General features: G+C 43.4%; 2 protein-coding genes across 2 annotated transcripts in view; one reads left to right on the top strand and one right to left on the bottom strand.

The window, feature by feature from the left end:
- LOC149339103 (V-type proton ATPase 116 kDa subunit a 1-like) overlaps nt 1–25,398 on the top strand; it is a 52,348-nt gene that overhangs the window by 2,555 nt on the left and 24,395 nt on the right. The window contains exons 4-11 of the mRNA XM_089547921.1: nt 1,222–1,350; nt 7,221–7,306; nt 9,967–10,093; nt 11,749–11,831; nt 19,888–19,981; nt 20,915–21,127; nt 22,813–22,963; nt 24,622–24,761. Coding sequence (XP_089404047.1) covers nt 1,222–1,350; nt 7,221–7,306; nt 9,967–10,093; nt 11,749–11,831; nt 19,888–19,981; nt 20,915–21,127; nt 22,813–22,963; nt 24,622–24,761 — 1,023 coding nt within the window. The remainder of the gene's footprint in view (nt 1–1,221; nt 1,351–7,220; nt 7,307–9,966; nt 10,094–11,748; nt 11,832–19,887; nt 19,982–20,914; nt 21,128–22,812; nt 22,964–24,621; nt 24,762–25,398) is intronic.
- Nucleotides 16,995–19,309, bottom strand: LOC149339104 (uncharacterized). The gene is made up of 2 exons (XM_089550002.1): nt 19,229–19,309; nt 16,995–18,197 (listed from the first exon to the last, which is right to left on the bottom strand). The coding sequence occupies exons 1-2, from the start codon at nt 19,307–19,309 to the stop codon at nt 17,364–17,366; spliced, it is 915 nt and encodes a 304-aa protein (XP_089406128.1). The 3' UTR covers nt 16,995–17,363.

Raw genomic sequence — 25,398 nt, forward strand, 5'->3', positions numbered from 1 at the left:
TAAAGTTGCAGATGCTGGAAGTTTGCAAAAAATATGAATAAGAGGTCCTGAAGCTTGGAGCCAACAGCAAACCGACTTCCTTATGTGTCACAAAAAACCCTGTGGAACCAATATCTTTCAGCATGTTGGGTGGGCACAGTGGTGCTGGTCAACCTTGTGGCATGGCCTAGCCTCGACAGAGCAGCTTGGCTTTGATGTATGGAGTCAGTGCTATTTGTCGACGTGTCAAAGTCAGGGAAGCAGTGACACATGTAATTAACTGTTTATTCGCTTTGCCCACCAATTAGCATTCGATTTAGCCATGATGAAAGGTTATAATTTGCTTTAAACATGACCATCACTTTGCATCTGCACATACTTTCATTTTCGCATCATTGGCATTTGCTTATTCACTTCGTGCTCTCTTAGAGTTCCTTGGAAACTTACCTGTCATAAGAGCTTTTCAAGGTAAGTTAATGCACCTCTATATGTGGAATATACTGTTGAGGTTATTGTGAATTTGTGAATCAAGCATTCATAAATGGTGAAAGCTTAGATTGGCTTCCCATAGAAGCAGCTGCCCTCCACACTCCTCATTAGCATACCATATAGTTCTTTCATGGCTCACAACATGCATGACTGCTTTAAGCTGAAAATGCCAAACTCAAGGCAAGTTCTCTTTTCTCAGAGCTATGGCATCTCAGTGACTATGGCATTGTGCTTGCTGTTGAGCATGAATTAATAGTTTGGGCCCTGGGCATGACGAATTATGATGTAGACATGGCGCGAAAATGTTTATGTACAGAGATTTTAGTGCACGCTGAAGGCCTCCAGACAGTCTAGCCTTGCAGCCCACCACAGTGTAGATATGGCACATAAAAAATGCTATAATTCATTCAAGCACTTAACTATAATGTCCAGGTAGTCTGATGTACATGTGAAACTCCGTTCACTAGTAGGCTGATTTAGCACAGTTGATCATACAGATGTAACAGTTATTTCTGCTTATAACCATCGCAAGCACTTGGCATTGACTCTTGAGTTCTGTTAGATGGCTCTTAATCATTCATGGTGAACACTGGCAGATATGGTGCACTAGGCAGTGACCAGTTTGTTTTTCCTGGACATGCAGTTTAGTGGTATAGGTAGCATGAAGGGCAACATTGCTCTTTGTGGTTGCAGACACTGGCTGCTAAACAAGGTCAGTGTACAGACACTGGTCTGAATTTGATTGTCATGCAGGCCACATTTGAGAAGCTTGAGAATGAACTGAAGGAGGTGAACACCAATGCGGAGGCTCTCAAGAAGACCTTCCTCGAGCTCACGGAGTTGAAGCACATCCTCCGTAAAACACAGGCCTTCTTTGACGAGGTACGCGGCTTCCCTAGCATTCTCTAGAACGTGCTAGGACAGTACCATTTAATTCCTGCATGCATCAATAGGCTCTTGGTAGTATGTGTAGTGATATCAATGTGAAAGCATTTCTTGCCTCATGGACAGCGTGACCACAAGATGTGTACACAAGATAACGATAAGAACGTTGAGTAACAGTAACTAGATAATTAACAGGTAATAATTAATGAAGTTAATGAACATGTAATTAATAATTAATAAAAACCGCTAGTTAGAGTAGTAATAGTTAGTGGCAGTAATAATAGTGACAGTAAATGCGGGTTTGCACTGGCAATGTGCAAACGTCGCGGGACTAGTTTTGGACAATTAGTTACGGTTTCTGAAGCACTAGGAATGCGGGGAGGGAGCGTAACAAATCTATTTAAACCTGTCGCGCGACGTCTGACTTGCCAGGGTGAGCCCACCTTCATAGTTAGTGACAGTAATAACAGTTAGTGACAGTAATAACAGTTAGTGACAGTAATAACAGTTAGTGACAGTAATAATAGTTACAGTAATAATAGTTAATGACAGTAATAGTGATTCATAAACGAGTCACGTGATGGGACCAAACTATTCACGTGATAGGAACATGTCTAAACAAGAAGTTGTCGGCAAGTTGATGTCGCAAAAGACAAAAAGAAGACAAAATGTATAGAAAAGAAGTTGCATCGCTCCCTATCAGTTTTTTCTTGGCTACGGACACGTGGTACTCTAAATGCTTTCGCATTTTCGAGGCTTTAGTGCACCCCTTGAATTTTTTTTAGTTATACATGCTAAAAGGAGTTATGAATGAGCAAGTACAGGTCATGAAGGTTGCCCTTGTTGGCATGGTTTCCCTACTGTGCAATTAATCCAAACTGCAGGCTATCCTCTTCTACATGCTGTATGCTTGTAGGTTCTTCAACTGCCCAGTTAGCATTTATGTGCTACTGTTGTGTAGCTTGTCACAGTCCTTTACTGTAAATTTTATTATCAGTTCTTTCTTGTCATGGGAATTTGACAAGCAGTAACCTTTCAAGAACCAGCAGGATGTGCAGTTTCTTCTCTTTACCCATAAAAGACTGCAGCTAAACATGAAATACCATGCACTTAAAGCCGAACTTTGCATGCAGACATTACATTTAGCACCCTGGAACTAAAAAGTGTAATAGGATTCATTATTGCTGTTCATGTTAGATGTAAGTTCTCAGTAGAGCAAAGGATTATAGTAGCACTAATTATTACTACAACGTTACTTTCCAATGTTGCTCTGAGAAAGCTAGCACCCATTTCAGAATTTTTTTATAGTATATTGATTGATGATCCTTGCTGTTTAGCTGTTTAAGTCATTACTCCTTGGTGCGTGAAAAAAAAAATTGAAGAAAGATCTGTTAGGAACGGTTGGCTTTCGAATATGTAATACGTAAAACCAGTAACATGCTTATTCATTACAAAAAGTACACAGTTCTCGCCCCCCTACAGCTTGCGCAACATTGGCAGACAATTGCAGCTGTTTCGCCACTCCAGATGGCATTCACATGTACATTTGTAATGTTAGTGAATGGTAGACATTGTCCTACAGCACGCACTATAGCAACAGTTTGTGCTACTGAAGTGTCTGCTTTGTGCTTGTAGAGTTCCTATCAAGTTTGCTTCTCGTGCTTGAGTAAATGTATGCCTTAAGCATTTCAGCACGACTGATTGTGTTTTTATTCTTTTCTCTTTCTTTTTTTGAAGATATCTTCGGTACAGGTAGCTGGAAATTCTCTTGAAATACAGTCCTGTCCTGGTGCCGTCTTGTTGCCGCAAGCATGCTTCCACGGGCGAAACTGCAGATCCCCCGAAATAAGCCCAAGCCTTGCTTTTTCCCGTCTTGACCGGCCATTCACGAGATGATGGATGCCGTTTGCCCCTCCCTTTTGTCTTTCTTTAAACTTCTTGTGAAACGATTTCCTCTTGCCCAAGTGCTGTGGCTGAACGCACTTAAATGTGATGAGCGAGAATAAGCAGCAGAGCATGGTAAAAGTTTTTTTCAGTTTTCTGCTTGTTTACTTAACAGCTTGTGTCAGTCAGTAGAAAGCAAGACAACAGACGAAGCAGATGCAGTTCCAACCTGTGGTGCTGCCTTCCTTGTAAAAATTTTATTGCCTGCAGGAGCATGCTTGCAATGCAAGAGAGGACTCAGTCTGGCAAGGCAGTTATTTGGTTTGTGCCTCTTTAGCCCTAGTTAGAGGGTGCTTCCAAAAAGTGACAGGTTGTAGCGGGAAAAGGACGTGCTTGTAAAGTCACTATTAGGCTGGACTGTGTTTGCTCGCAGTTTCCATTGGCCTTTAGTACTAATGTTGTTTTTCAAAATGATGGCGTGTGGTGACATTCAGTCTGTGAAAAAAATTTGGGCGGGTACTGTACTCTACTGTCCCTTGATATAGTCGCAACAGAGGTGTCGACATAATGGCTTCCTAGGGAAAGCTTGTGTGCTTTGCTTTGCCTGCTAACATGGAATACACTGTTACAAGGTGTCAACTGCTGTTTTTTTCCATGAAGGCAAAATACTACTTGTCCGCGTTGTTTGAGTCGTCTGCGATGAATGGAGCAAGTTCCATGCTTCTCTTTCCAAAGTCTTCACAGTACTGTGCACAGAAGGATAAAAAAGTTACATCAAGGAGTGATAATCAGATTACTTTCATGTTGGCTTACGAATGCTTGAGCCAGTACTGCTGTACATTTTCTCATATCAACAGCCTTTTCTTTGCTGCACGTATTGGTGTTTCTCTCTTGCCTTGCCCCCATGTGCCTGTTTGCAAAAATAGTCTTTCCTGACTTGGGCTCCTTCATCTGCTTTGTAAGAGGAGGAGGTGGTTTTTTCACACTGCAAGTTGTAGGGAATAGAACTGGCATTTGGTGAGGCTGAAAGCAGTCTGCACTCATTGAGTGCAGTGCGAGTGCAGCTATGGGACAGTGCAGAGTAGACAAGGTGAGCCGTGTTGCCCCCCTTTGTTTTTGTGGCTCGCACGGCATGCATGTACATTGGAGACGACGCATATTGTGTTGCAGATTATGTGCAGTGTTTTCATCACTGTTTTTTCCATAATGTTTGCATATGCATGTTGAGTGCAATGCTTTGATGAGACTGGGTGTACTCTTTACGTACCACTTGTTCAGTAAAGGTACTGACCTGTTTCTTTCCCATCGAGAGGTTGGTATCAATTGCACCTAAGTTAATGATGTAGGTCTTGGAAGCAGAGCCTAATGCCATCCTTGAGCTATGCCTTCAGTTGCTAACAAATAGCACAGGCAAAAAATTTCCTTTTGCTTCTGTACTCCTATGCATTGACTTCTTTTGAGCTACACCACCTACAGTTTTGATTCAGCTGGCTCCCAGTAGGCAGAAGTCAGGGAAGATAAAATTCGTGCCAGCACAGAATGAACAAGAAACAGGATGGAAGCCCCCGTTCCACTGACCAATGTTATGACAGTGTAGCTTGCCTTCATCTGGGTTCAAGCGGGGACTGAGAGTTCACTGCCGCCTCTTGTTCAATTTGGGCTGTCCCAAGCTGATTCTGTGAGGTGCACCCTCATTCTCCTATTATGGAGGGTGCATTGAGAAGGAAGAAAGTGAACTTAGCCATGCGTAAATACCTTACAGTTACCTGCACTTATTGTACAATTAGGCAGCAAGCTACCATGCATTATTGCAGTGAGGTTAAAACGGCAGTGAGATTGAAAAAGTGTGGTACCCTGCTCTGAAGCAGTGCTGCAGTCTGTGGTTTTTGTTGCAGTGACCATCGAAAAGGCAGCTAAGATGCGTTGTTCCCTAAAAAAGTTTCTGATTGGCCGTCATGCTGTCAGTTGTTCCACCCAATATGCATGAAAATCCGTTCAGTACTGCATGCTTGCACCTGTTGTCTTGCTTGGCTACAATTCTTTGCTGCTAGCGTGTATGCCATTCTGCACTGCCTGAAACTCCTTGCTTAGTCTTTGTCTCCACTCAGGTCTTGCCCATTCTTCCTTAACATGTCTAATTAGGGAACCTTAGAGCTTGATTTTTTTTGTTGAGGGGTCTGATTTTTTTGTTGCAGGCATTGTCATCATTAGTTTCTGTAAAAAGCTTGGAGAGAAGAAAAAAGCATGGGATGAGCATTTTGGCACAGTGTACACTGTGCAGAGTTACCTGCATTAAATGTGTGTTTGGTGTGAGAGAAAGCTTAGCTTGTTATTTGTGTAAAATACCTTTCTCCAGCTTTGAAACTTGTTCTTGAACTGCACAACTTTCAATGTGCGATAGCGATTTCTGCCTTGCTTAGTAGCAGCCTCAAAGAGTGGCAGTTATTTGCAATGCACAACCTGATCTTGCATACTGGTCAATATGCTCACTTATATTATACACTAAGCTATGTTGAGACAAGTTCTTCACTGGAACAGTGGTACAAATATTTTTAGGCTCAGAGTTAAGTGTTAACTAATTCAACTGCAGCTGGAAAGTTTGTATGCAGCACATTTATTTATTATTTATTGATTCCCTCAAGGCTGAAGGCATTTAAGACAGGGCTGGTTACAAAAGAATACGGAAGTGAACGAAAACTAAAATATGAGATACAAGCGTCACGTTCCTGGTTATAAAGATTTATCTGAAGTATTAAGCAATTAATTGTTAGTGCAAGGCAAAAGAACAAGCAAGGCTGATAGAGAACAATCAACATATTTGTTGCGAGACTTATGTATAATGCTAGCTGGACTGTTATGGTAACTCACCTTAAAGAACCCCAGGTGGTCGAAATTTCTGGAGCCCTTCACTACGGCGTTCCTCATAGCCTTAGTTGCTCTGGGACGTTAAACCCCTATAAACTATAACTCAGGTTATCTTGAATGCTGGTTGTTGATCCGGAAGGTTTTCCAATCTACTAATGTATGGAGAGTGAGACTGAACAGGCTTTTGTTTGATATGCAGCTATGTCTACCTTGTGAGCATGGCTGGCAGGGATGAGATGAGGCTGAGGAGATATTTCATCATGTAGATTGGCACAACTGTAAAAAATTTTATTTCCCATTTCTTTTTAGTGTTAGGCCTTTTGGCGACTCCGTAAAAATGCTTTTTTCTATTTGATACTTTTTAAGGTACGAGTTGTACCATGGAACTCTGACACATAGCTATGTGCTATGAGATCTGGGTTCTTTAGGGCATCTTGGAGTACTTTAGGAGTACTTATCTTTGACAAGTAATTTTGGCAACCTTTAGCTGCTAACCTTTCTTGAGTTGCCATTTAATACCTTTGTGGGAGCTGTTGAGCTTCTTTCCCTCATGGTCTGATTTTACGAGAAGCCAAAAGGGATGTCGAATTCCTCCTTAGTTCTCCCCTCCCCCCCTGTTTTTTTTCTTTACAGGGACACTGAGATTAAATAGATGTCTGCCCGAATCTATAGGGTAACGCGTATAATCACAGAGCGACCATTCCTACTGTAAACGGAACTTTTAAAAGCTGAAGAAGGCCAAAAAATGAAATACAGGTGTCTCACTATCATCGGCCGATTTCGCAAGTAGAGTGTGTGCATTGACCCTTGATTTTTCTGTATGGGTCCCACAGGCTGTGCTACACTGCCATTCATATAAAACAGTAGCAACCAGTCCCTTTCGGTAGGGACATCACGAGTTTGAATCGACTGGTGGGGAGATCTTTAAATCCAAGCATCTCTCACTGCCGGACAAACTTCAAGACAGCCAGAAAGAGCCGCAGATTATAAATTTTCACTGAAAGTAATAAGTGTATGGAGTTCTCCCTAGTGCCCCTTTAACGAGTTGAAAGGATGGAAAAGCATGCGTGATGCGACTGTGTTGCTCGTGCTGAGTGCTCTTTTATCGCTACGCACAGATGCACGACCCAAGTGCCCAGGAAGAGCACGTCATGTTGCTGGGAGATGAGGGCCTCAGAGCTGGTGGACAGGCCCTCAGGCTTGGGTAAGCTGACTATGCGGGAGCACAGACCATGGTAGAACCCCCACGTGCGCCACAGTTGATGTTTGAAAACATACATTTTTTTTTGCTGAGAGCTGTGTACAATTAAAACAATTTTCTCTTGCTGTATGCCATGCTGCCATGTAGAAAAGGGCCGTGGGCCTAGTCAAGCCCATAAAGAGGCTTTTTGTCCACGACCCTCAGCATTTTTGCGATACTGAAATAAAGATTTGATTTGATTTGATTTAGTTGCCCATGTTCAGTTGGTCTGCTACAAACTAATGTGAGTGGTGGAAAGAAAAATTTTATAAGTGCGCAGTGGGGAGATTCTTTGTTCTCCTCAGCCTCATGTTTGCAAGCCATTGCTAGCCTCTAGGGATGCAAGGGACTGAAATAAGATGTCTGTGGCTGTATAATGCCCTGCTGTCATGCTAACAATCTTGCACCGCCACCTTTGTCATCAACTTCCAATGGATAGGGCTACTGGCTTCATTCACTGTGTCTTTCAGAACAGCCAAAAGAACCCCAGGTGGTCGAAATTTCCGGAGCCCTCCACTACGGCTTCCCTCATAGCCTGAGTCGCTTTGGGACGTTAAACCCCATAAACCAAACCAAACCAACCTCTTTTTTTTTGTTATGAAGTTGGTCCCTTGGCTTACAGCTGATTGCAACGGAAAGGTTAGAGCTGGCATAGTTTGAGAAAAAAAAAATTTCAGCTTTTGCTCCTGAGCAGCACTGGGCATTAAAGGGTTAACAAAAGCAGCTGAAATATTAGTTTATGGGAAAGTATAGGCTCTCAAGGTAGGACTGGTCATGAGACAAGCATAAATGAGAAGGACCTTGCAAGGAAATCCTTCTGTGACAACTGCTCCGTTTTCCTGTATAAGCACAGCTGCCTAACATCACGTCGAAATGTTTGTGTGCTTCATGTTATTGAAAAAGAACTGTCACTGTAATAAGAGAGCAAAATGCGGCAAATTGCATGCTACATGCATTGCCAACCATTGCTCACAAATGTTCTCTCCAGGCTAACCTAACTTAACCTAATTTATCCTAAACACCTCACCTGTGCGGTGATAATGATCTCTTTGGACAAGATTTTTAATGACGTGCTGCAAAATGGGGTTGCACAGACAAATAATTATGCACATAAAGCTGCATAAACTTATTTCCGCATCAAAAATACTTTTTAGCTCAAATCCTGCTCTCTGAATTTGACAAGTGTGGTGTGGCTATGTGGCTTCAATGAAAAATGTGCACAAGGCTCATTGGGCAGTCAAGCCTTGCTCAACAGTGTAGTTGTACATCATGTCATTTGATCTTAGTTTCCCAGTTCTCTGAGTCAAATACTGTCAAACGCCCTCAAGAACTCTTCTATGGACTGTATTTTCAGATATGTTCAGACTGTTTTCTTGTCCTCCGAGTACTTTGCTAGTTTAACAGCACACTTATGCTTCCTTCCACACTCCCATCTTTCATTGCTGTTTAATTTTTAGTTTAATTTTTTTAATGCGGCGTTGACTTTGGCCTGCTGATGAAATGATTCTATGTACCTATCTGCGTTGCTGTTGGATGCTGTTCTTTTCCCATCAGAATTTGCTTTTGTCATGCTGAAATCTACTATCTGCGTTCTGATGTGTGTTCTGATGAGTGGTGCAGAGTAGCTATATATGTCAAAATTCTTGCATTCATCTGCCACGGAAATGGCATGACGTGACACAAACAAGTAGACTGTTGTTACTGCGGGAAAAGAAAGAAATAAGAAAGTGAATGCAGTACCACACTGGTTTCTGTCCCATCTTGCACAGTCTTTTTTTTTTTGAAAGCCCAACCAAAGTGTCCTAGAGTGTTTCTGGCCTTTTTTGTCATTGGTTATTACGCTACTATTAATATGATGGCCACTGATACATACTGTGTAACAGGGGTACCAAAATGTGTGGCTGTTTTAGTGATGGGTTCGGTTCATTGAATTGGCAGCTCCATAGTTGGTTTCGTGCCACACGGACTATGTATGACTCATCTGTACCATGCATGGTGAAAAAAATATTACAATATCGGGGAAAGGCCTTTTTCGCAACTGTACAGCTCTCTGAGATAATACTGCTGTTCTGATATGGAGGAGTTAAATGAATATGTATTGCATTTGCAGACCTACAGCTTTTCAGAATGGTGTCAGTTGATGATATCCAAGGGCCTTGTTAACCAAGCGAACAAAAGCAGGCTCAAAAAAAGCTTGAGCATATTTCTGTGATGAAAATCTGGAATTCCTGTCTTGAGTGACTAAAACTGGAAATCGATTGAAAAAGTTGCATTATGTCAGAGGCAGATGAAACAGTGACCTGCCGACATATGCACTGCCCTTTTTTTTATTGTTTCTGTTGCAATTTTTGCATTCCTTTCTTAGTCTCTTGTACAGAAGCTAAAAGCTTTGAATTATTTATTCATTTAATGTTTCCTACTCTGTCTCAAGTGCCCTACTTCTCTCCAGACTGAAGGTGTTTCAGGCTTTTTTTTTTTTCACTTTTGTAGGGTGCAATGATACCTCCTATGCTTGTAGTGCTTTTCCTCGGCGTCTTTTTATCGAGACTTGACCGTTTTGTGTGTGCATGTGCTGATGATGTTGTGTGTGTGTTGCTGCTTGCCATGGCGCTTGTGTCGGCCAGGTTTGTGGCTGGAGTGGTTCTGCGGGATCGGCTTCCATCATTTGAGCGCATGCTGTGGCGAGTGTGTCGTGGCAACGTGTTCCTTCGTCAGACAGCCATTGAGACACCACTGGAGGACCCAGTCACCGTGAGTGGTTGGCCTTTTTTTTGTTATCGCGCTTTACTACAGGCAATAAAACGGAGCAGGTGCTGTGTTAGCATTAAGCTGAAAGGTGAGTGCAAACACAACACAACCCACAAAGAAGAGCACTTGTCCTTGTGGGTTATCTTGTGGCTTCACTTACCTTTCATGTTAAGAATGCCATGCATCAACTAGCTCCAATCAGTTTTATTGCTTTTTGAGTACACTACTCTTACATGTCTACATGTCTACAGTCTTCGCAACAGTTAACCTGCCACAGTGGTTTAATGGGTTTGGCTGCGGCAGCTGCATTTCGATGGAATTGAAATGCGAAAATGCGACTGTATTGTGTGATGTCAGTGCACGAGCGCTCCAGGTGGTCAAAATTGATCCCAAGCCCTCCATTACAACGTCCCTCATAGCCCATGTGTTGCTTTGAGATGTTGGAATCCCACATACCACTACCACAGTTTTTCAAAGAGAGTTAAACAAGTTCATTGTCGTGCATTTTCCTTCCCTTCCTTGACCACCTTCGTCACACCAAGGTTGCGCTGTTCATGGGTCTTCAGGCTCTGATTTAAACAGTTATCCTTTTTCTTTGCGTAGCATGATGGAATGGAGGGGCTGTTTCTTATACTTCTGTGTCTGTCTTCTCTTAGTGATTTTTTTTTTCACTCTTTTCATTTCGCTCATCTTGAATGGCAAAAGCAAGAATTAATTTTTTTTTAAAAGACAAAGCATTAAGCAGGCAGGAGACAGGTACAAGTAAAGGGACATGCATAGCAAAATAAATGAAGAAAAGTGCCACTTTGGACAGTACTGTTCTTCTCATTATCACACTATGCTCGTTGACTGGTAATGTGATTGGTTGTTGTCTAAAGGGCTTTGCTGACGTGTTGATATTGTGCCCACGTAGTAGAGTCTGTTTTGATTTCACCTTTATTTGGAATTCTAGCTTTAACTAGAATGGCATATAGAAAAATTCAGCTAAAAAAGGAGTCGTTTGCAGCATCTGGCACTAGCTAACCATCAGAAAATTGGGCTGTACAGGCATTTTATACCGGATGTTTTTCCTAAATTTTTTGCAGTTTTTAAAAATAGGCTCTTTGAGTTAGAAGAGTGCTTTTTTCGACATAGCGTTGTCAGCGGTGTAGCGCATCAGAATACAGCTAATGTGCAGGCTACAGGCTGGTTAAGTAATATTGAGGAATTAACTTTTTAACTTTTACAGTTAGTCTCTTTATTTATGTAGAATGTATAGATCACCGTATGCATATGAGCTTTTAGAATTTCGAAATTTGGCAATTGGCCATACATATTTTGCTTTTTAGTCGAGGTACATGTGCTGGAGGGTTTGCTTCGCCTGCAAGCGTGAGCTTATATGCTTGTATATTTCGACGCGGTGTAGACAATTTGCTGAGCCACAGTGTTGAAGGTAACTGCATTTTGGAAAATCTAAAAACTGATATGGATAGGTGGGCTACATGCCTCTCAATAAATAAGGAGACTAACAGTAACATTCAGAAGCTAACAACACAACCGCACACACCCGGTGTGTGCTTCAAATGCAACTAGACTAAAACTATTATAATATGTGATGATGCAAGGAACAGCTGTTGACATTACAGCATTCTTAAACATACCGTATTGTTTTGACTTAGGGGGATCAAGTCTACAAGATAGTCTTCATCATCTTCTTCCAAGGAGAGCAGCTAAAGACACGAGTGAAGAAGATCTGTGAAGGGTGAGAGCTAGGTTTTTATTTCTCTGCCGTGTTGCATGCTATGCTGGCTGTCTAGAGTTCAAATTAGATAAATTATAGATAAATTACTGCCCAAATGCTTGGCGCTGCTTTCAAATCCTGAGCCTGGACATGCTGGACTCTGGAGTTGTTCTGGTGTCTTACTCTATTTTATTGTTGTTGATCAATTGTTGATCAGTTTGCTGTCACCCTACCATATGCTAGCCATCTTGGTTAGCTCAATTCGTAAAACTGCCCCAGTGAGGCGATGGTCCAGGGTTCGAACCTCTGACCAGGACCAGGAATTATTTTTTTTTTAACTAAGAAGTTCCTCTAGAAACTGTATCGCTTTCCTTCATATCACTTTCCTTCGGCTGCGCTTAGATGGATGGTAATGAGTAATTACCGTCTTATTACAAATTTGCTCCACCTGGGGGACTTCCCTAAACACTGAACCAAAGGTAATCACTCAGCATGAGCTTTAAACTCTGCAGCTTCTTTTTACACCTTCGTGTTCTAGAATGGACAGGTGATGGTGGACCTTTCAAAACTGCATGGACCGTGTTGTAGTAGTTCTGATGCCTTTGATAATGTGAAGAAATTGCCTCTGCTTTTGGCTCATTTTTACCGACCTTTTTTATTAAAGCTGTGGCTCTACCTTTTTTCAATTCAGCCTTTTATATGAGGTAATTTGCACTAATGTGTAGGGTAATGTGCTATATGCAATGCAACATGCATCCTTGCAAGATAAGGTAAGGTGCAATATGAAGTAATGTGTTTTTTTGCCACCTGCGGCCAGCGGCTGACTTGTGGTACTCCCCACCCCTGAGATAGCTCGGTCGTGTTGAGGGAGGGTAGGTTTTGGATGCCTGATGCTGTAGAGGGATGGACAGTTATTGAAAGCTGACACTTGTGTCATACAAGCTTGCAATGGCGAAATCTAGAAAGCAAACTTGTCTCTTAGCGGTTGCATGAAGTTAGTGCGTAGTGAATTGAAATATAAATACAGGGCACATGGGTAATAAAGCAAACCAGCTGGCACCTTGTGAGGCCTCTTTTGGGAGAATGAAAGTCATGCATTGGACGTGCAGGCACGGCTTCATGCCTGCTTAGCAAGAATAAACTAATATGCAAATCATGCAGACTTGGTGAATACAAGGGGGGTACTGCGCACAAAAAGACAAGGACAAGAAGATAACAAGCGCAGACTCGCGACTAACTTTATTTGAAAACACGACACTCCTTTTATAGTTTCAAAACTGTCACATCACACACATGATGAAACCAAAAACCTGTCTTCATTGTGATACAGTTTGATAGAAGGGTCACTTACACAATCTTTATCCTTCTGTTTGATGCAAAACGCCTCCGCCAACTCACGCGCCACCTGGTCACGGCTCCTCCTCAAAACTTTTGTATCTGTCAGCAAAGGCAGGCAAGGGTTATTGCGCGTAGCATCCGGGCATGCGCCACAATGCAGGGGTAAATTCGACCCTGTCCCTGATTTCATGGAAAGCTGGTGTTCCCTTAAGCGCTCATTCAGACATCGGCCTGTCTGACCGATGTACACCCTGCCACAGATGAGGGGAATCTAGTAAACGACACCCGTCTGGCACCTGACAAAACGAGTGGCATGACGCTTCTCGCAGTCCGCTTTCCTCTTCCCTCCGGACATGACCTGAGGGCACAATGAGGCCAACTTGCATGGGGCGGTAAAAACTACCGGCACGCCGTAGCGTTTCGCCACGCTACGGCATGCCGGTAGTTTTTACCGCCCCATGCAAGTTGGCCTCATTGTGCCCTCAGGTCATGTCCGGAGGGAAGAGGAAAGCGGACTGCGAGAAGCGTCATGCCACTCGTTTTGTCAGGTGCCAGACGGGTGTCGTTTACCAGATTCCCCTCACCTGTGGCAGGGTGTACATCGGTCAGACAGGCCGATGTCTGAATGAGCGCTTAAGGGAACACCAGCTTTCCATGAAATCAGGGACAGGGTTGAATTTACCCCTGCATTGTGGCGCATGCCCGGATGCTACGCGCAATAACCCTTGCCTGCCTTTGCTGACAGATACAAAAGTTTTGAGGAGGAGCCGTGACCAGGTGGCGCATGAGTTGGCGGAGGCGTTTTGCATCAAACAGAAGGATAAAGATTGCGTAAGTGACCCTTCTATCAAACTGTATCACAATGAAGACAGGTTTTTGGTTTCCACATGTGTGTGATGTGACAGTTTTAAACTATAAAAGGAGTGTCGTGTTTTCAAATAAAGTTAGTCGCGAGTCTGTGCTTGTTGTGTTATCTTCTTGTCCTTGTCTTTTTGTGCGCAGTACCCCCCTTGTATTCACCATGATTGACCGACTAGCCCAACAACGTACGCTCTTAAACCATGCAGACTTGATGACAGTAAACCACATTTTATTCTCATGCACAAAACTCTAGAAAACATGGTAGATGTATCTTGTGTGATTTATGAACACATGCCTTCTTATGTAGATTGCGTCTCTGAGAAATGCAGTTGTAGATACCATACAAGTCTCTTAGATTTTTAAAGGACCATATTTTATAAACAAATTGCAGCATATCTGACCTAGCTCCTGTACCTCATTCAATATGTTTATCCTGTATTTGGTGCACGATAGCTTTTGCAACTTATATTTATTTATTTTATTTTATTTACATATACTGCAGCCCCGATGGGGCTATTGCAGGAGTGGGGGAAGAAAAAAAAAAAAGGGCAGAGAGGGACAACATATTCAGAAGTGAACACCATTAAAATACAGAACAGAAATGCAACAGACTAATCACAGATTTGCAACAACATTGAAAAATAGGTTTGGTTCTAGGGAGCGTATATCACCGGGTAAAGAATTCCATCGTTCAATAACACGAGGAAAAAAACTAAATTTGAACATATCAGTGCGCGCGTGAATGGGTGTTACATTCAATGGGTGGTAGCTCCTTGTAGATGAAGATGCTGAAAAATGCAAATACTCAGACAGTGAAGCAAAGCGGGATGAATTAACAATACCATGAAAATATTTTAAACATTCATTGTCGCGGCGGGTACAAAGGAGGGAAAAATGTCTGTCATACCGTCGGCAAATAAACCGTACTGCTTTCCTTTGGACGGATTCCAGCTTACTGATATCGGACTGTTTATGAGGATTTTAGATTATTGACCCATACTCCAAAAGTGGACGAATTAAAGCTTTGTATGTTACCAGTTTAGTTTCTTGTGGGGCAACACTTAGTGTACGTTTTAGATAACCGAGCCTCCGCATTGCATTATTGGATATTGTGTTAATATGCTTTGACCAGGACAAGTTAGAAGAAAAAAGAAGACCTAAATATTTGTACTCGGACACTTGATTCAGAGAGTTATCTTTGAATGAGTAGGTGTAAGAAGATGGTATTGTGCGATTACAGAATGACATGTATACAGATTTACGAAAGTTTATTTGCATTTGCCATGTTTCACACCATGAGCAGAATGACACGAATGACTGATTTAGTTGCGCGTGATCCTCAGGGGTGTTAATTGAACTGTATATGACACAATCGTCTGCATACAACCGAATTTTAGAAATAATATTTTCTGGCAAATCATTAATGTATAATAAGAACAACAGTGGCCCGAGCACAGATCCTTGTGGTACACCGGATGATACATTAACAGTTTCAGATGAACAGGAGTTGAAAGAAACATACTGTGTACGATTAGAAAGAAAACTTGATATCCAGTCTACCAGTAACGGGTTTTTGAGTATTGCATTAAGTTTACAAAGAAGTTTGCTGTGGAGAACGGTGTCAAAAGCTTTAGAAAGGTCGATAAATAAAGTGTCGATTTGTGAGCCCGTGTCGAGGGAACTAGCAATGTCGTGCGTGAATTCTACAAGTTGTGAAATGGTACTGAGCCCGCGCCGAAACCCATGCTGAAATTTGCACAAGATATTGTTAGCTTCAAGAAATTCTGTAACGTGCTTATGAATGATATGTTCTAGTAATTTGCATGAGTGTGAAGTTAACGAAATGGGGCGATAGTTGGACAAGATTTGGGTGCTGCCAGCTTTAAACAGGGGAATAACTTTTGCAAGCTTCCAGGCTACGGGGACGGTTGCGGATGATAGCGATTTCTGGAAGATGGTAGTCAAATAGCGGCTGGTCCAAAGAGAGTAACGATGCAGAAATACATTAGGGATATCATCAGGACCACTACTTTTTTTCAGATTTATGTTCAGAATGAGGTTCAGAACACCTTCGACGCTTATTGAAATATCTTCGACAGAACATTGAGAGTTGCTAGGAAAAGTAATCATTTCAAGGTTATCTCTTGTAAATACCGACTGAAAATATGTGTTGAAATTAGTAGCTATAGCTAATGAGTCACAGACCGGCTTATCATCAATAATGAAGGTATTGGGACTAGTGCTCTGTGGCAATATGGATGCCCAAAATTTGCGGGGATTGTGTTTCATTAATTGCGGCAAGGAATTTCTGTAGTAAAAATCTTTTCCCGAGTGAACTTTGGCACGGAGTTCTTCTTTAGCGTCTCTGAACTGTTGCAAGAGTTCAGGGTTACCATTGCGCTTGGAAACGCGTAGTCTGGCAACACAGCGAGAAAGATGCAGTATGTCCCTTGTTATCCAGGGCATACTGTGGTTTTGCTTTTTAGTTTTTAATGGAACAAAACGCTGAATACACACCTTCACAATGTTTTCGAAAAATGTTACTGAAGAATTCACGTCACCTGATATGCTAAGGTGCTGAAACTGTTCAAATGCGTCACTTAATAAATCCAGGATAGCCACGTCGTCTGCTCTACTGAAATCCGGAAATGTTGAATAAGTTAGTTTTGAGGAAGGAATAGAACATGGGATCGAAACAAGAACAGCGTTGTGATCGGATATCCCCTCGACGACTTCGCATGTAAAATTCGTCGCGAAAAGAGAAGAGCTTAAAAACACCAGATCCAGTATTGCCGAAGACCTCGTGGACTTATCAACTATCTGTTTTAATCCAAATGACAAAGAAAAATTGACAAGTTCATTACTGATTGCAATGTCGTGACCAGTAATGGATAATGTATGCCAATGAATTCCGGGAAGATTCAAGTCTCCTAGGATAATTATATTTGGATTGCTGATACGATGAGAATGCACGAAGTTACTTAAAGAATGCACGTGGTCTATGGAAGTGCCTGGTGGTCGATACACCGCACCGATAACAAATGATTTGTTACCTACGTAGAGTTTGCACCAAGTTGACTCTATTTCGACAGGGACCGAAATTTCAACAAATTTCAGACTAGACTTAATGAAGAGAGCGACACCGCCTCCTTTCCCATGCTGCCTGTCCGCCCTAATTACAACGAAACCTGGAGGAGTTATTTCAGAGTCAATTATACCATCATGTAGCCACGTTTCGGTGACCGCAATGACATCAGGCGAATGAGTTAGGATTAAAGAGATAAAATTTGGAAGCTTGTTTACTAAACTTCTGGCATTAATGTTCAGAACACGAAGGTTGGCGGCGGTGTCCCGTCAGTCAGAATCTGCGGGTGACTTGGCAGCAGTGGCATTAGCAGCAGCAGTGTCCGGGGGCGTTGATTTCGAATCTTTGACCAAACTTTTCTCAACATCATCCCAGTTGTACCGCACGCTATCAATAAACACGTGGTCATAACGCAAATGAACCTTCGAGCCACTGTCACGATAAGATTGCGTTGCATCCCAGATTTTTTTCCGGATCAATCGAACGTGAGCAGAGAAATCCTCGGATAAGCTAATGCCTGAATTTTTGAGCCTATGAGCATTTTTTAACGCTTGAGTTTTTTCCCGAAAGTCGAGTAGCTTAACGATGACAGGACGAGGGCGCCCTTCCTGCTTTCTACCTAGCCGATGATACCTTTCTATTTTAGGACAATCCAACTGAAGTTTATCGATGAATACCTTAGTCACCGCAATGAACAGAGCTTTGTTAGTTTCTTCATCTTCTTCAGCAAGACCGTGAAATATAAGATTGTTTCTGCGAGAACGGTTTTCCAGCTCATCATTTCTTGAAACAAGCTTGCTAACAACCTCAGACAACGACTTCAACTGGTGTTGCATGGTCCCGTCGCTTGCGTCGCCGTTCGAGGTTGGCGGGTTTGACTCAAGAGCAGAGACTCGTGATTCAAGTGCCTCAAAACGAGAGTTCACTCTCTGCTGGAAACGCTTTATATCTGCAATATCTTCGGCCATTTTTCTCTGGCCCGCAAGCAATTCGGCAAGCATTTCATTAATAGCTGGCTGATTGGAAGTGGAGCAAGCGTCATCAGTGCTTGCTACTTGAACATTAACGGAAGAAGATGTAGAACGTGTGCCTGGGGTGGTATTCTGCCGGTGTCGCCTTTTGCGACATGTCGCATATGGGCGGGGCCTAAAAAAGTGCTTACAGATGCTCGAAGAAACGGAAAAAGCCGCCGGCACTTTCGTCTGCGGTGCATTCATTCACTCCGAGAAGCGACAATTTACCACTGCTGATTCACTAGCAGCAGTAGTTTCGTATCTTTTATAGCAAGAATATTTGCCATCACATGACGTCTAATGTTCAAAAAAACATTTGCAAATTTAATATAAACTCGCTTTACTTCATTTAAGTCTATAAAAAACCGCGAAAAAGCTCCAAATCTATTTTTCTTTCGTTCCGGACGGTTGTGCTAGGTTTCGGCTGCGTTTCGGGCAGCTGCAGACGGTAGCAGTGTAGCTGGAGGTCCCATTAGGCTTGCGCGCTCCAGAATCGAGAGCGTATCTAAAAAACTAGGCTGAATTGCAGCTTAAACTTTATCATCGAAGCAAGGTAAGTCATAGCGAAAAGTAACAACACCAGTAGTTGCCGGTAAACGTGCCGACCGGAATCGCAAGGACTGCTGAATTGGCTGAAGCGGGCGGCTCTCGCTTGAAAGGACGTCGCCATGTTTTCACGCCAAGGGCGCAAAAGCCGCAACTGCCGATTGCGTTCGTACGCTAACGGTAGCCCGTCGCCCGCGCGAATCGCTACAGCGCATTCCGTTGTTCGACTAAGCGTAGTAAATTGGGGCGACGTCACGACGACGTAGCAGGAAGGCGGATCCGTGTTGTCACGCCGCCGTCACCGCGGCTCGAGCCAATCAGCGAAGTGCGACTGCGACATGTCGCAAAAGGCGACACCGGGAGAATACCACCCCTGGTTTTGAACCGGGATTGCTGTGAGAGGGTCCAGGATTAGTTTCCACATCGCCGCTTAAGACAACACTAGCAATGCAGTAAACAAGCTGTGAATACAACGATACAGACACATAACGAAAACCGCGATTGTGTGGGCGAGGAAACAGCATCAAAAATCTGTCATCAGAGCGGACGCAACGTGCGTTTTCAAGAAAACGTACCTGCGTGAAGAATAAGAAGCGGATCAGCATGCTGCCGCTTTCGCTGTCTCCTAGCCCACTGGCAGACCGCTGTGTAGGCATTGCTTTTATACGATCCGTGGGTGACGTCACAGAACTTGGCTTTAAGATGACCGGTAGATCGAAGATGACATCGTCGAAGGGAGATGCTCGGCCAGGTTGCGCAGTGGAGGGAACACCCGTGCTGTCTTTTACAGAAAAGGTAGGGCAGTCCACGCTCGCACAGAGGTCATCCACGTGTAGGATTGGTGATGGCGATGGAACTGAATTCCGTAGCGCATGTTCCATAATATCCTACACAACACAACAGTAGCACAGGCAGGCTATCACATATGTCAAAACTTTCCACTTTTCACACATGGGGGTTTATGCAGAGATGAGCATCATTCCAGATGTTGATGTTGTCATTTGTGTGTTGTCTGAAATACTATGAAATCATTGCAGGCTTGCAGTACTTTTGTTCTGAGTACACTGTAGTTTTTTTACACCGCTCTAATTTTTATAGTGGTTTTTCAAACTGGTTATTGAAAACGCCTACCAAAGTAGTGGAACATAGCAGTTAAATTGCTGCCTACCACTTGTGCCCAGTATTCCTTGGCTCAGTTAGGTCAGAAAGTGTTTAATCTGAAATTGTTGCCCAGGTTTCGTGCGACCCTCTACCCTTGCCCTGAGACGCCAGCCGATCGAAGGGAGATGTCCATTGGCGTGATGACCCGCATTGAAGACCTGAATACGGTGTGTGAGTGCTGGCGGTGTGTGTCTTCGTGCAGACTGTTTCTTTGAAAAGTGGTCAGACCGTGATCAGCATCTGTGAGCATGTTTGTGCAAGCACTTTAGGAAGGGATCATTCATTGTCCACACAGCCCTGTCGGTTCTGATTAGTCCTTTCCTTCATTGCTGACTACACATCAGCTGAAAGCAGCTCATCATTTTTCATCGTTAAAGGCAGTGCACACTTTCTCGCCTTTAGTGCATGAAAACTGTCATGCAGTTTTCCTATAATGTTAGGTTAATAATAAGGAAGTAATTGCTCACTGGCATCTGCCCGAGCGCAGCCATACGGCTACAAAGGAAAGCTAAACAGCTTGCACAGAAACTTCGTAGTTAAAGAAAAATTTGTTCTGGTTCGGGATTCGAAACCAGGACCACCGCTTCACCGGAGCAGTCGCTCTACCAATTGAGCTAACCGAGATGGCAAGCTTATGGTAGGGCGAGAGCAAATTGATCAATAACTTTAAGTGGGAACTGTGTTGGTCAAATGTTTAGGGGAATTTTTCTTTAACCACGAAGTTTCTGAGGAAGCTGTATAGCTTTCCTTTGTAGCCATATGGCTGCGCTCGGGTGGATGTCAATGATAATTACTCCCTTATTACATATCTACTCCACCTTGAGGGATTCCCCTAAACATTTGACCAATGTTAGGTTAACCGGAGACTAGTTCTATGTACTGCCATGCTTCTGTGTATGATAGTTGGGTTGATGTGGTACCTGATGTGGTACATGGCTGCACACACAATCGTGTGCAGCCATAGCAAGACCGGCAGTTTTAGGCCTTAGTTGATGGAACTTGCAGTTTGTAAAATTTTTTCCTTGGCCCATTTTCTTTTCTAAAGAAGGACTCAACTGAGCAGCATTTGTGGGAAATGGTCTGCTTTGCGTTTTTCACAGGTGCTGGGCCAGACGAAGGACCACCGACACCGGGTGCTGGTTGCCGCGGCCAAGAACATCAGAAACTGGTTCATTAAGGTGCGGAAGATCAAGGCCATCTACCATGCCCTGAACCTGTTCAACCTGGACGTGACCCAGAAGTGCCTCATAGCAGAGTGCTGGTGTGCCATCTCCGACCTTGAAAAGATCCAGATGGCGCTGCATCGAGGAACGGTCAGTCTGGGCTGCCACCAGCAGTTTGCATACAGGTTTCCACTGAGCTCTGCCAGGCAACCAATAAACTATTGCCCTTATTACTAAACCATTGCCCATTTGCACTAATGCAGCCTCAAAAAATATTGCTGTAGTTCTAATAATGTTGACGTAGGCGGCTGACTGACTTGAGTTTTTGTCAGGAGTGAATAAGAGCAGCAGCAGCTGTACAAGCTGTACAGCAGAGGAATGCAGCTATGCTCTTGGTTCAGGCTTCCTGCCCTCTTTTTGGGTCTGCAATGTCATGCAAGTTAGGTCTAGCCTGAGCAAAGAGCTCTCCCAAGGTGAGACATCACTAGGTCTGCAATACAACTGATCTACTCTTAGCCATGTTGTTTTCTATAGTAGGAGCCTAAAGAGACGAGAGGCCCTGTAATAACCTCCATGTTGGCTCTATAGTCAGATACAACTCAACAACGAAGCGTCAGGTGCCACTCAGAGTCCCTCCAGCCAATCATCATCATCATCATCATCATCATCATCATCAGCCTGACTACACCCACTGCAGGGCAAAGGCCTCTCCCATGTCTCTCCAACTGACCCTGTCCCTTGCCAGTTGCAGCCACCGTATCCCCGCAAACTTCTTAATCTCATCCGCCCACCTAACTTTCTGCCGTCCCCTCCTACGTTTGCTTTCTCTTGGAATCCAGCCAACGGTGTTGACTGATTCTCATGGCGTCGTGGTTAATCCCCTTTTACCTGCTGACATGACATCGCAGGGGGTGGCAGATAAAAGGGGATAAACCATGGCTGAATTGAATTTCTGCTGCCCCCTGCTACACTTGCCTTCTCTTGGAATCCACTCCGTTACCCTTAAGGACCAGCGGCTATCTTGGTCATCTTGTGGGCGGATGAGTTAAGAAATTTGCGGGGACACTGTGGGTGCAGCTGGCAAAGGACAGGGTTAATTTGAGAGATGTGGGAGAGGCCTTCGCCCTGCAGTGAGCATAGTCAGGCTGATGATGATGAATTGGATTAACCGCAGTGTCATGAAAATGAGTCAGTGCCAATGGTTTGGAGCACCTTCTTTGAGTGGCTCCTGTCGCTTCATTCCTTTCTTTTTTTTTTGTAATAGCTCAGCGGCCCCTGGTATGGGGCACTACATGAGGGATGGACATGGCAGTTCAACAACAATGGTGTTGATAACATTCTGAAAATGGATGGCATTGATAAGATGCACAGCATCCTGTGCAAGATCATTCCAGTCCCGGGATGACTTGATGAAAAAGAATCTGGAATGAGCGGTAGTTCTTGCGATGGGGGCGTAGACTGCATTATGATAACTAATATGGCTGGAGAGGTGATGAGCGGGTGATACGACTAATTTTTTTGCTAGGAGAGGTCAGGCTAGTGAGAATCTCATATTGCTGAAGCGTATTCTAGTTTAGGATGGACAAAAGTTAGGTATTCTCCTCTGCAAAGCGATATGGTGAGAGAAGGCTTGTTTTTAACATAAAAATTCCGAATAAGTAAAGTTAATCGCTAATGATATCATTGCACCATTTATATTTATTGACATGTAACACATTTGGGCAACATCATTGCAACATACTGCAGCAGCAACAATGTTGCTGCCATCAGTGCTGTTTGCCCTGTTGCAAGTGCAGTGTGTGTGTGCTGAGGGTTTTTTTTTTTCTTCTTTCCAGGACCGCAGCGGCAGCACCGTGCCATCCATTTTGAACCGCATGGAGACCAAGGAGACTCCGCCCACTTATAACCGGACGAACCGCTTCACGGTGGGATTCCAGAGCATTGTAGATGCATACGCTGTGCCAAGCTACCGGGAGGTGAACCCAGGTGAGTCGGCCGCTTTATGCTAGGCAGTGGAAGACCTTCTCATTATGCCATGTAGGCAGCCATTTATGAGTGTCAGCAGTGTGGCAATATGCTCATTAATTAGCGGTCAGTTAATTTAAACTTCAAATTTATTTTAACTAGCACTGTGGGCCCTTCAGCATTGAGTTTGTTAGAAAGGCTCCCCTTATTTCAAACTGTGCATATTTCGAAGCTGTTTTGAAAGCCCTTTGAGTTTGGCATTATCGAGGGCTGACTGTAGTGGGATCTATGCTTTGTGCTGCAGTGGCTTCATGCAGTATAGCTGCAACAATTTCAGCTGACACTCTACTTCCTTCTAGATTGTTTATTTGAATGGGGAAAACATGAACTGTGTACATGTTGTAAATAAATTTACTGGTGGCTTCGTGTAGAACCATACAGCAGAAAGTAAGCTTTTGAAGCTGCCAGTTGTAGTGAAGTGTGCTCGTGAAAATGAAGAATTGATTGGCAGGCAAAAAAAAAACACAAGTCAACACGGTTTAACCAGGTGGCTCATCTCATTGCCTTGTCTTGTTATTGGCATTGTCATGAATTGCATGCTTCCCATGCCTAGACAATAGTGCTTTCCAGGTGACCGCACTTCCAGCACGTCTATCGTTGGGACGAATCTCTGCTTGTTGTTTACTGCTGGCGACGATGCCTGTCTGCTAGTGACATTGTTGCCTCTGTCACTGATAAAACGTCGTCCTATGGACGCAGCACCAACGAGGAAGTTTAAGACAACCTGGGCTTTACCATTGGTGAAACTGCATGCACGCTGTTCGTGCTTTACCTGCTCTCCCAAATACGAGGCCTAATATAGAACAGGCGGGGCCTAATTTGAGTGCCTTTTGCACTAATCTAGCTGCATGATTGCCTCAGTGGTAGTCAAAAACAATGAATTTCTGTGGTCCTATGTTCTACCTTCCTTCGTAGAGAACTGAGATATATTTAAGTTGTTTTCAGTTAGGGCACGTTTCCGTTTTGTGCATGCTTTTTCTCTGGTCCCACAAGGTACATGTTATCAAGTTTTCACTGTATACTACCACCAGCATACCAGTGCCTGTAAACTATGAGTGAAGAGGATCGTCTTCTTGCTTGTCGTTTTTTATTTAGTTCATAAAGATGTGGGGCACCGATTTCACGAGCCCATTTTTTTACGCTGTGAAAAAGAGAAGTTTCCAATGCTGAAATACTTTTTATTTAGAGCATTGCATTCTTTGCAGTCTGAGAGTTCCTAGTGCACTGCTGGCACAATACAGACAAGGTAGACAAGTACAGAAGGCTCAAAATTTTGTTATGGGCTAGTCGGCGGCTCATCTTAAGGAGAGTATATGCAGCGCAAAAAACAGGGACAGCAGAGGAGACACAAACAACAGGACATCTCAGTCCTGTTGTTTGTCAGCGCAAGTCCTGTTGTTTGTGTCTCCTCTGCTGTCCGTTTTTTGCGATGTATATACATTCTTCAAGATACAGAAGACTGGCTGTCACACCGAGACTAGTCTTTCTTGCGGTGGGAAATGGGTCATGAAAACATTACACTGCTTGTGTAAGTATGGAATGGCACCAAATAGACCAGCGTGCAGTCCTCTTTCTGGTCAGGAGGCAGCGGAGCTCATTCTTTTCTCTCTTTGGTGCAGCTCCGTTCACCATCATCACCTTTCCGTTCCTGTTTGCGGTGATGTTCGGTGATGCTGGCCACGGCATGCTCATGTTCCTGTTTTCTCTGTGGATGGTGCTGAAAGAGAAGGCACTGCTGGCCATGAAGTCAAACAACGAGGTGAGCATTGGACACCTTTTATTTTTTTTGTATGATTATACCAGGTGTTCTAGGTAATAAGAGAGTAATTACTCACTGACATCCACCCAAGCGCAGCCATACGGCTACAAAGGAAAGCTATACAGCTTTCTCAGAAACTTCGTAGTTAAAGAAAAATTCGTCCTGGTCCGGGGTTCGAACCCGGGACCACCGCTTCACCGGAGCAGTCGCTCTACCAACTGAGCTAACCGGGACGGCAAGCTTATGGTAGGATGAGAGAGAATTGATCAATAACTCGAAATGGGAACAGTGTTGGTCAAATGTTTTTACATTTGACCAACAAATCCATTTGACCAACTTATTACAAATCTACTCCACCTTGGGGGATTCCCCTAAAACATTTGACCAACAGTGTTCCAGGTAAATGTAACCAGGTTTTCAAAAGAAAGGTGGGAATGGTTTAGGAGACTGAAACCAACCTAGTGCTGTTGAGAGTTGTGTGATTCAATATTTTCTTCATTCTGCAAAGTTAGGTAATTGGTAAATACTTAAGCTGACCTTTCTTTGGTATAGGCTTCGAAAAAAATTGTAAATTTGGAACTTGTAGATTGTGTTTGTTTACAGGAGGGCACCTTTCACATAGATTTGTCAGCTTGAA

Source organism: Amblyomma mixtum, chromosome 6, assembly GCF_055824585.1.
Source record: "Amblyomma mixtum isolate Tamu chromosome 6, ASM5582458v1, whole genome shotgun sequence".
NCBI lineage: Eukaryota > Metazoa > Arthropoda > Arachnida > Ixodida > Ixodidae > Amblyomma > Amblyomma mixtum.

Excerpts from the sequence above, each read along its gene's own strand:
- LOC149339104 (XM_089550002.1), bottom strand. The coding sequence starts at position 19,309 with ATGCCTACACAGCGGTCTGCCAGTGGGCTAGGAGACAGCGAAAGCGGC. Across the intron at positions 18,198-19,228 it reads GCTTCTTATTCTTCACGCAG|AATACCACCCCAGGCACACG; the intron begins GTACGTTTTCTT and ends CGACACCGGCAG.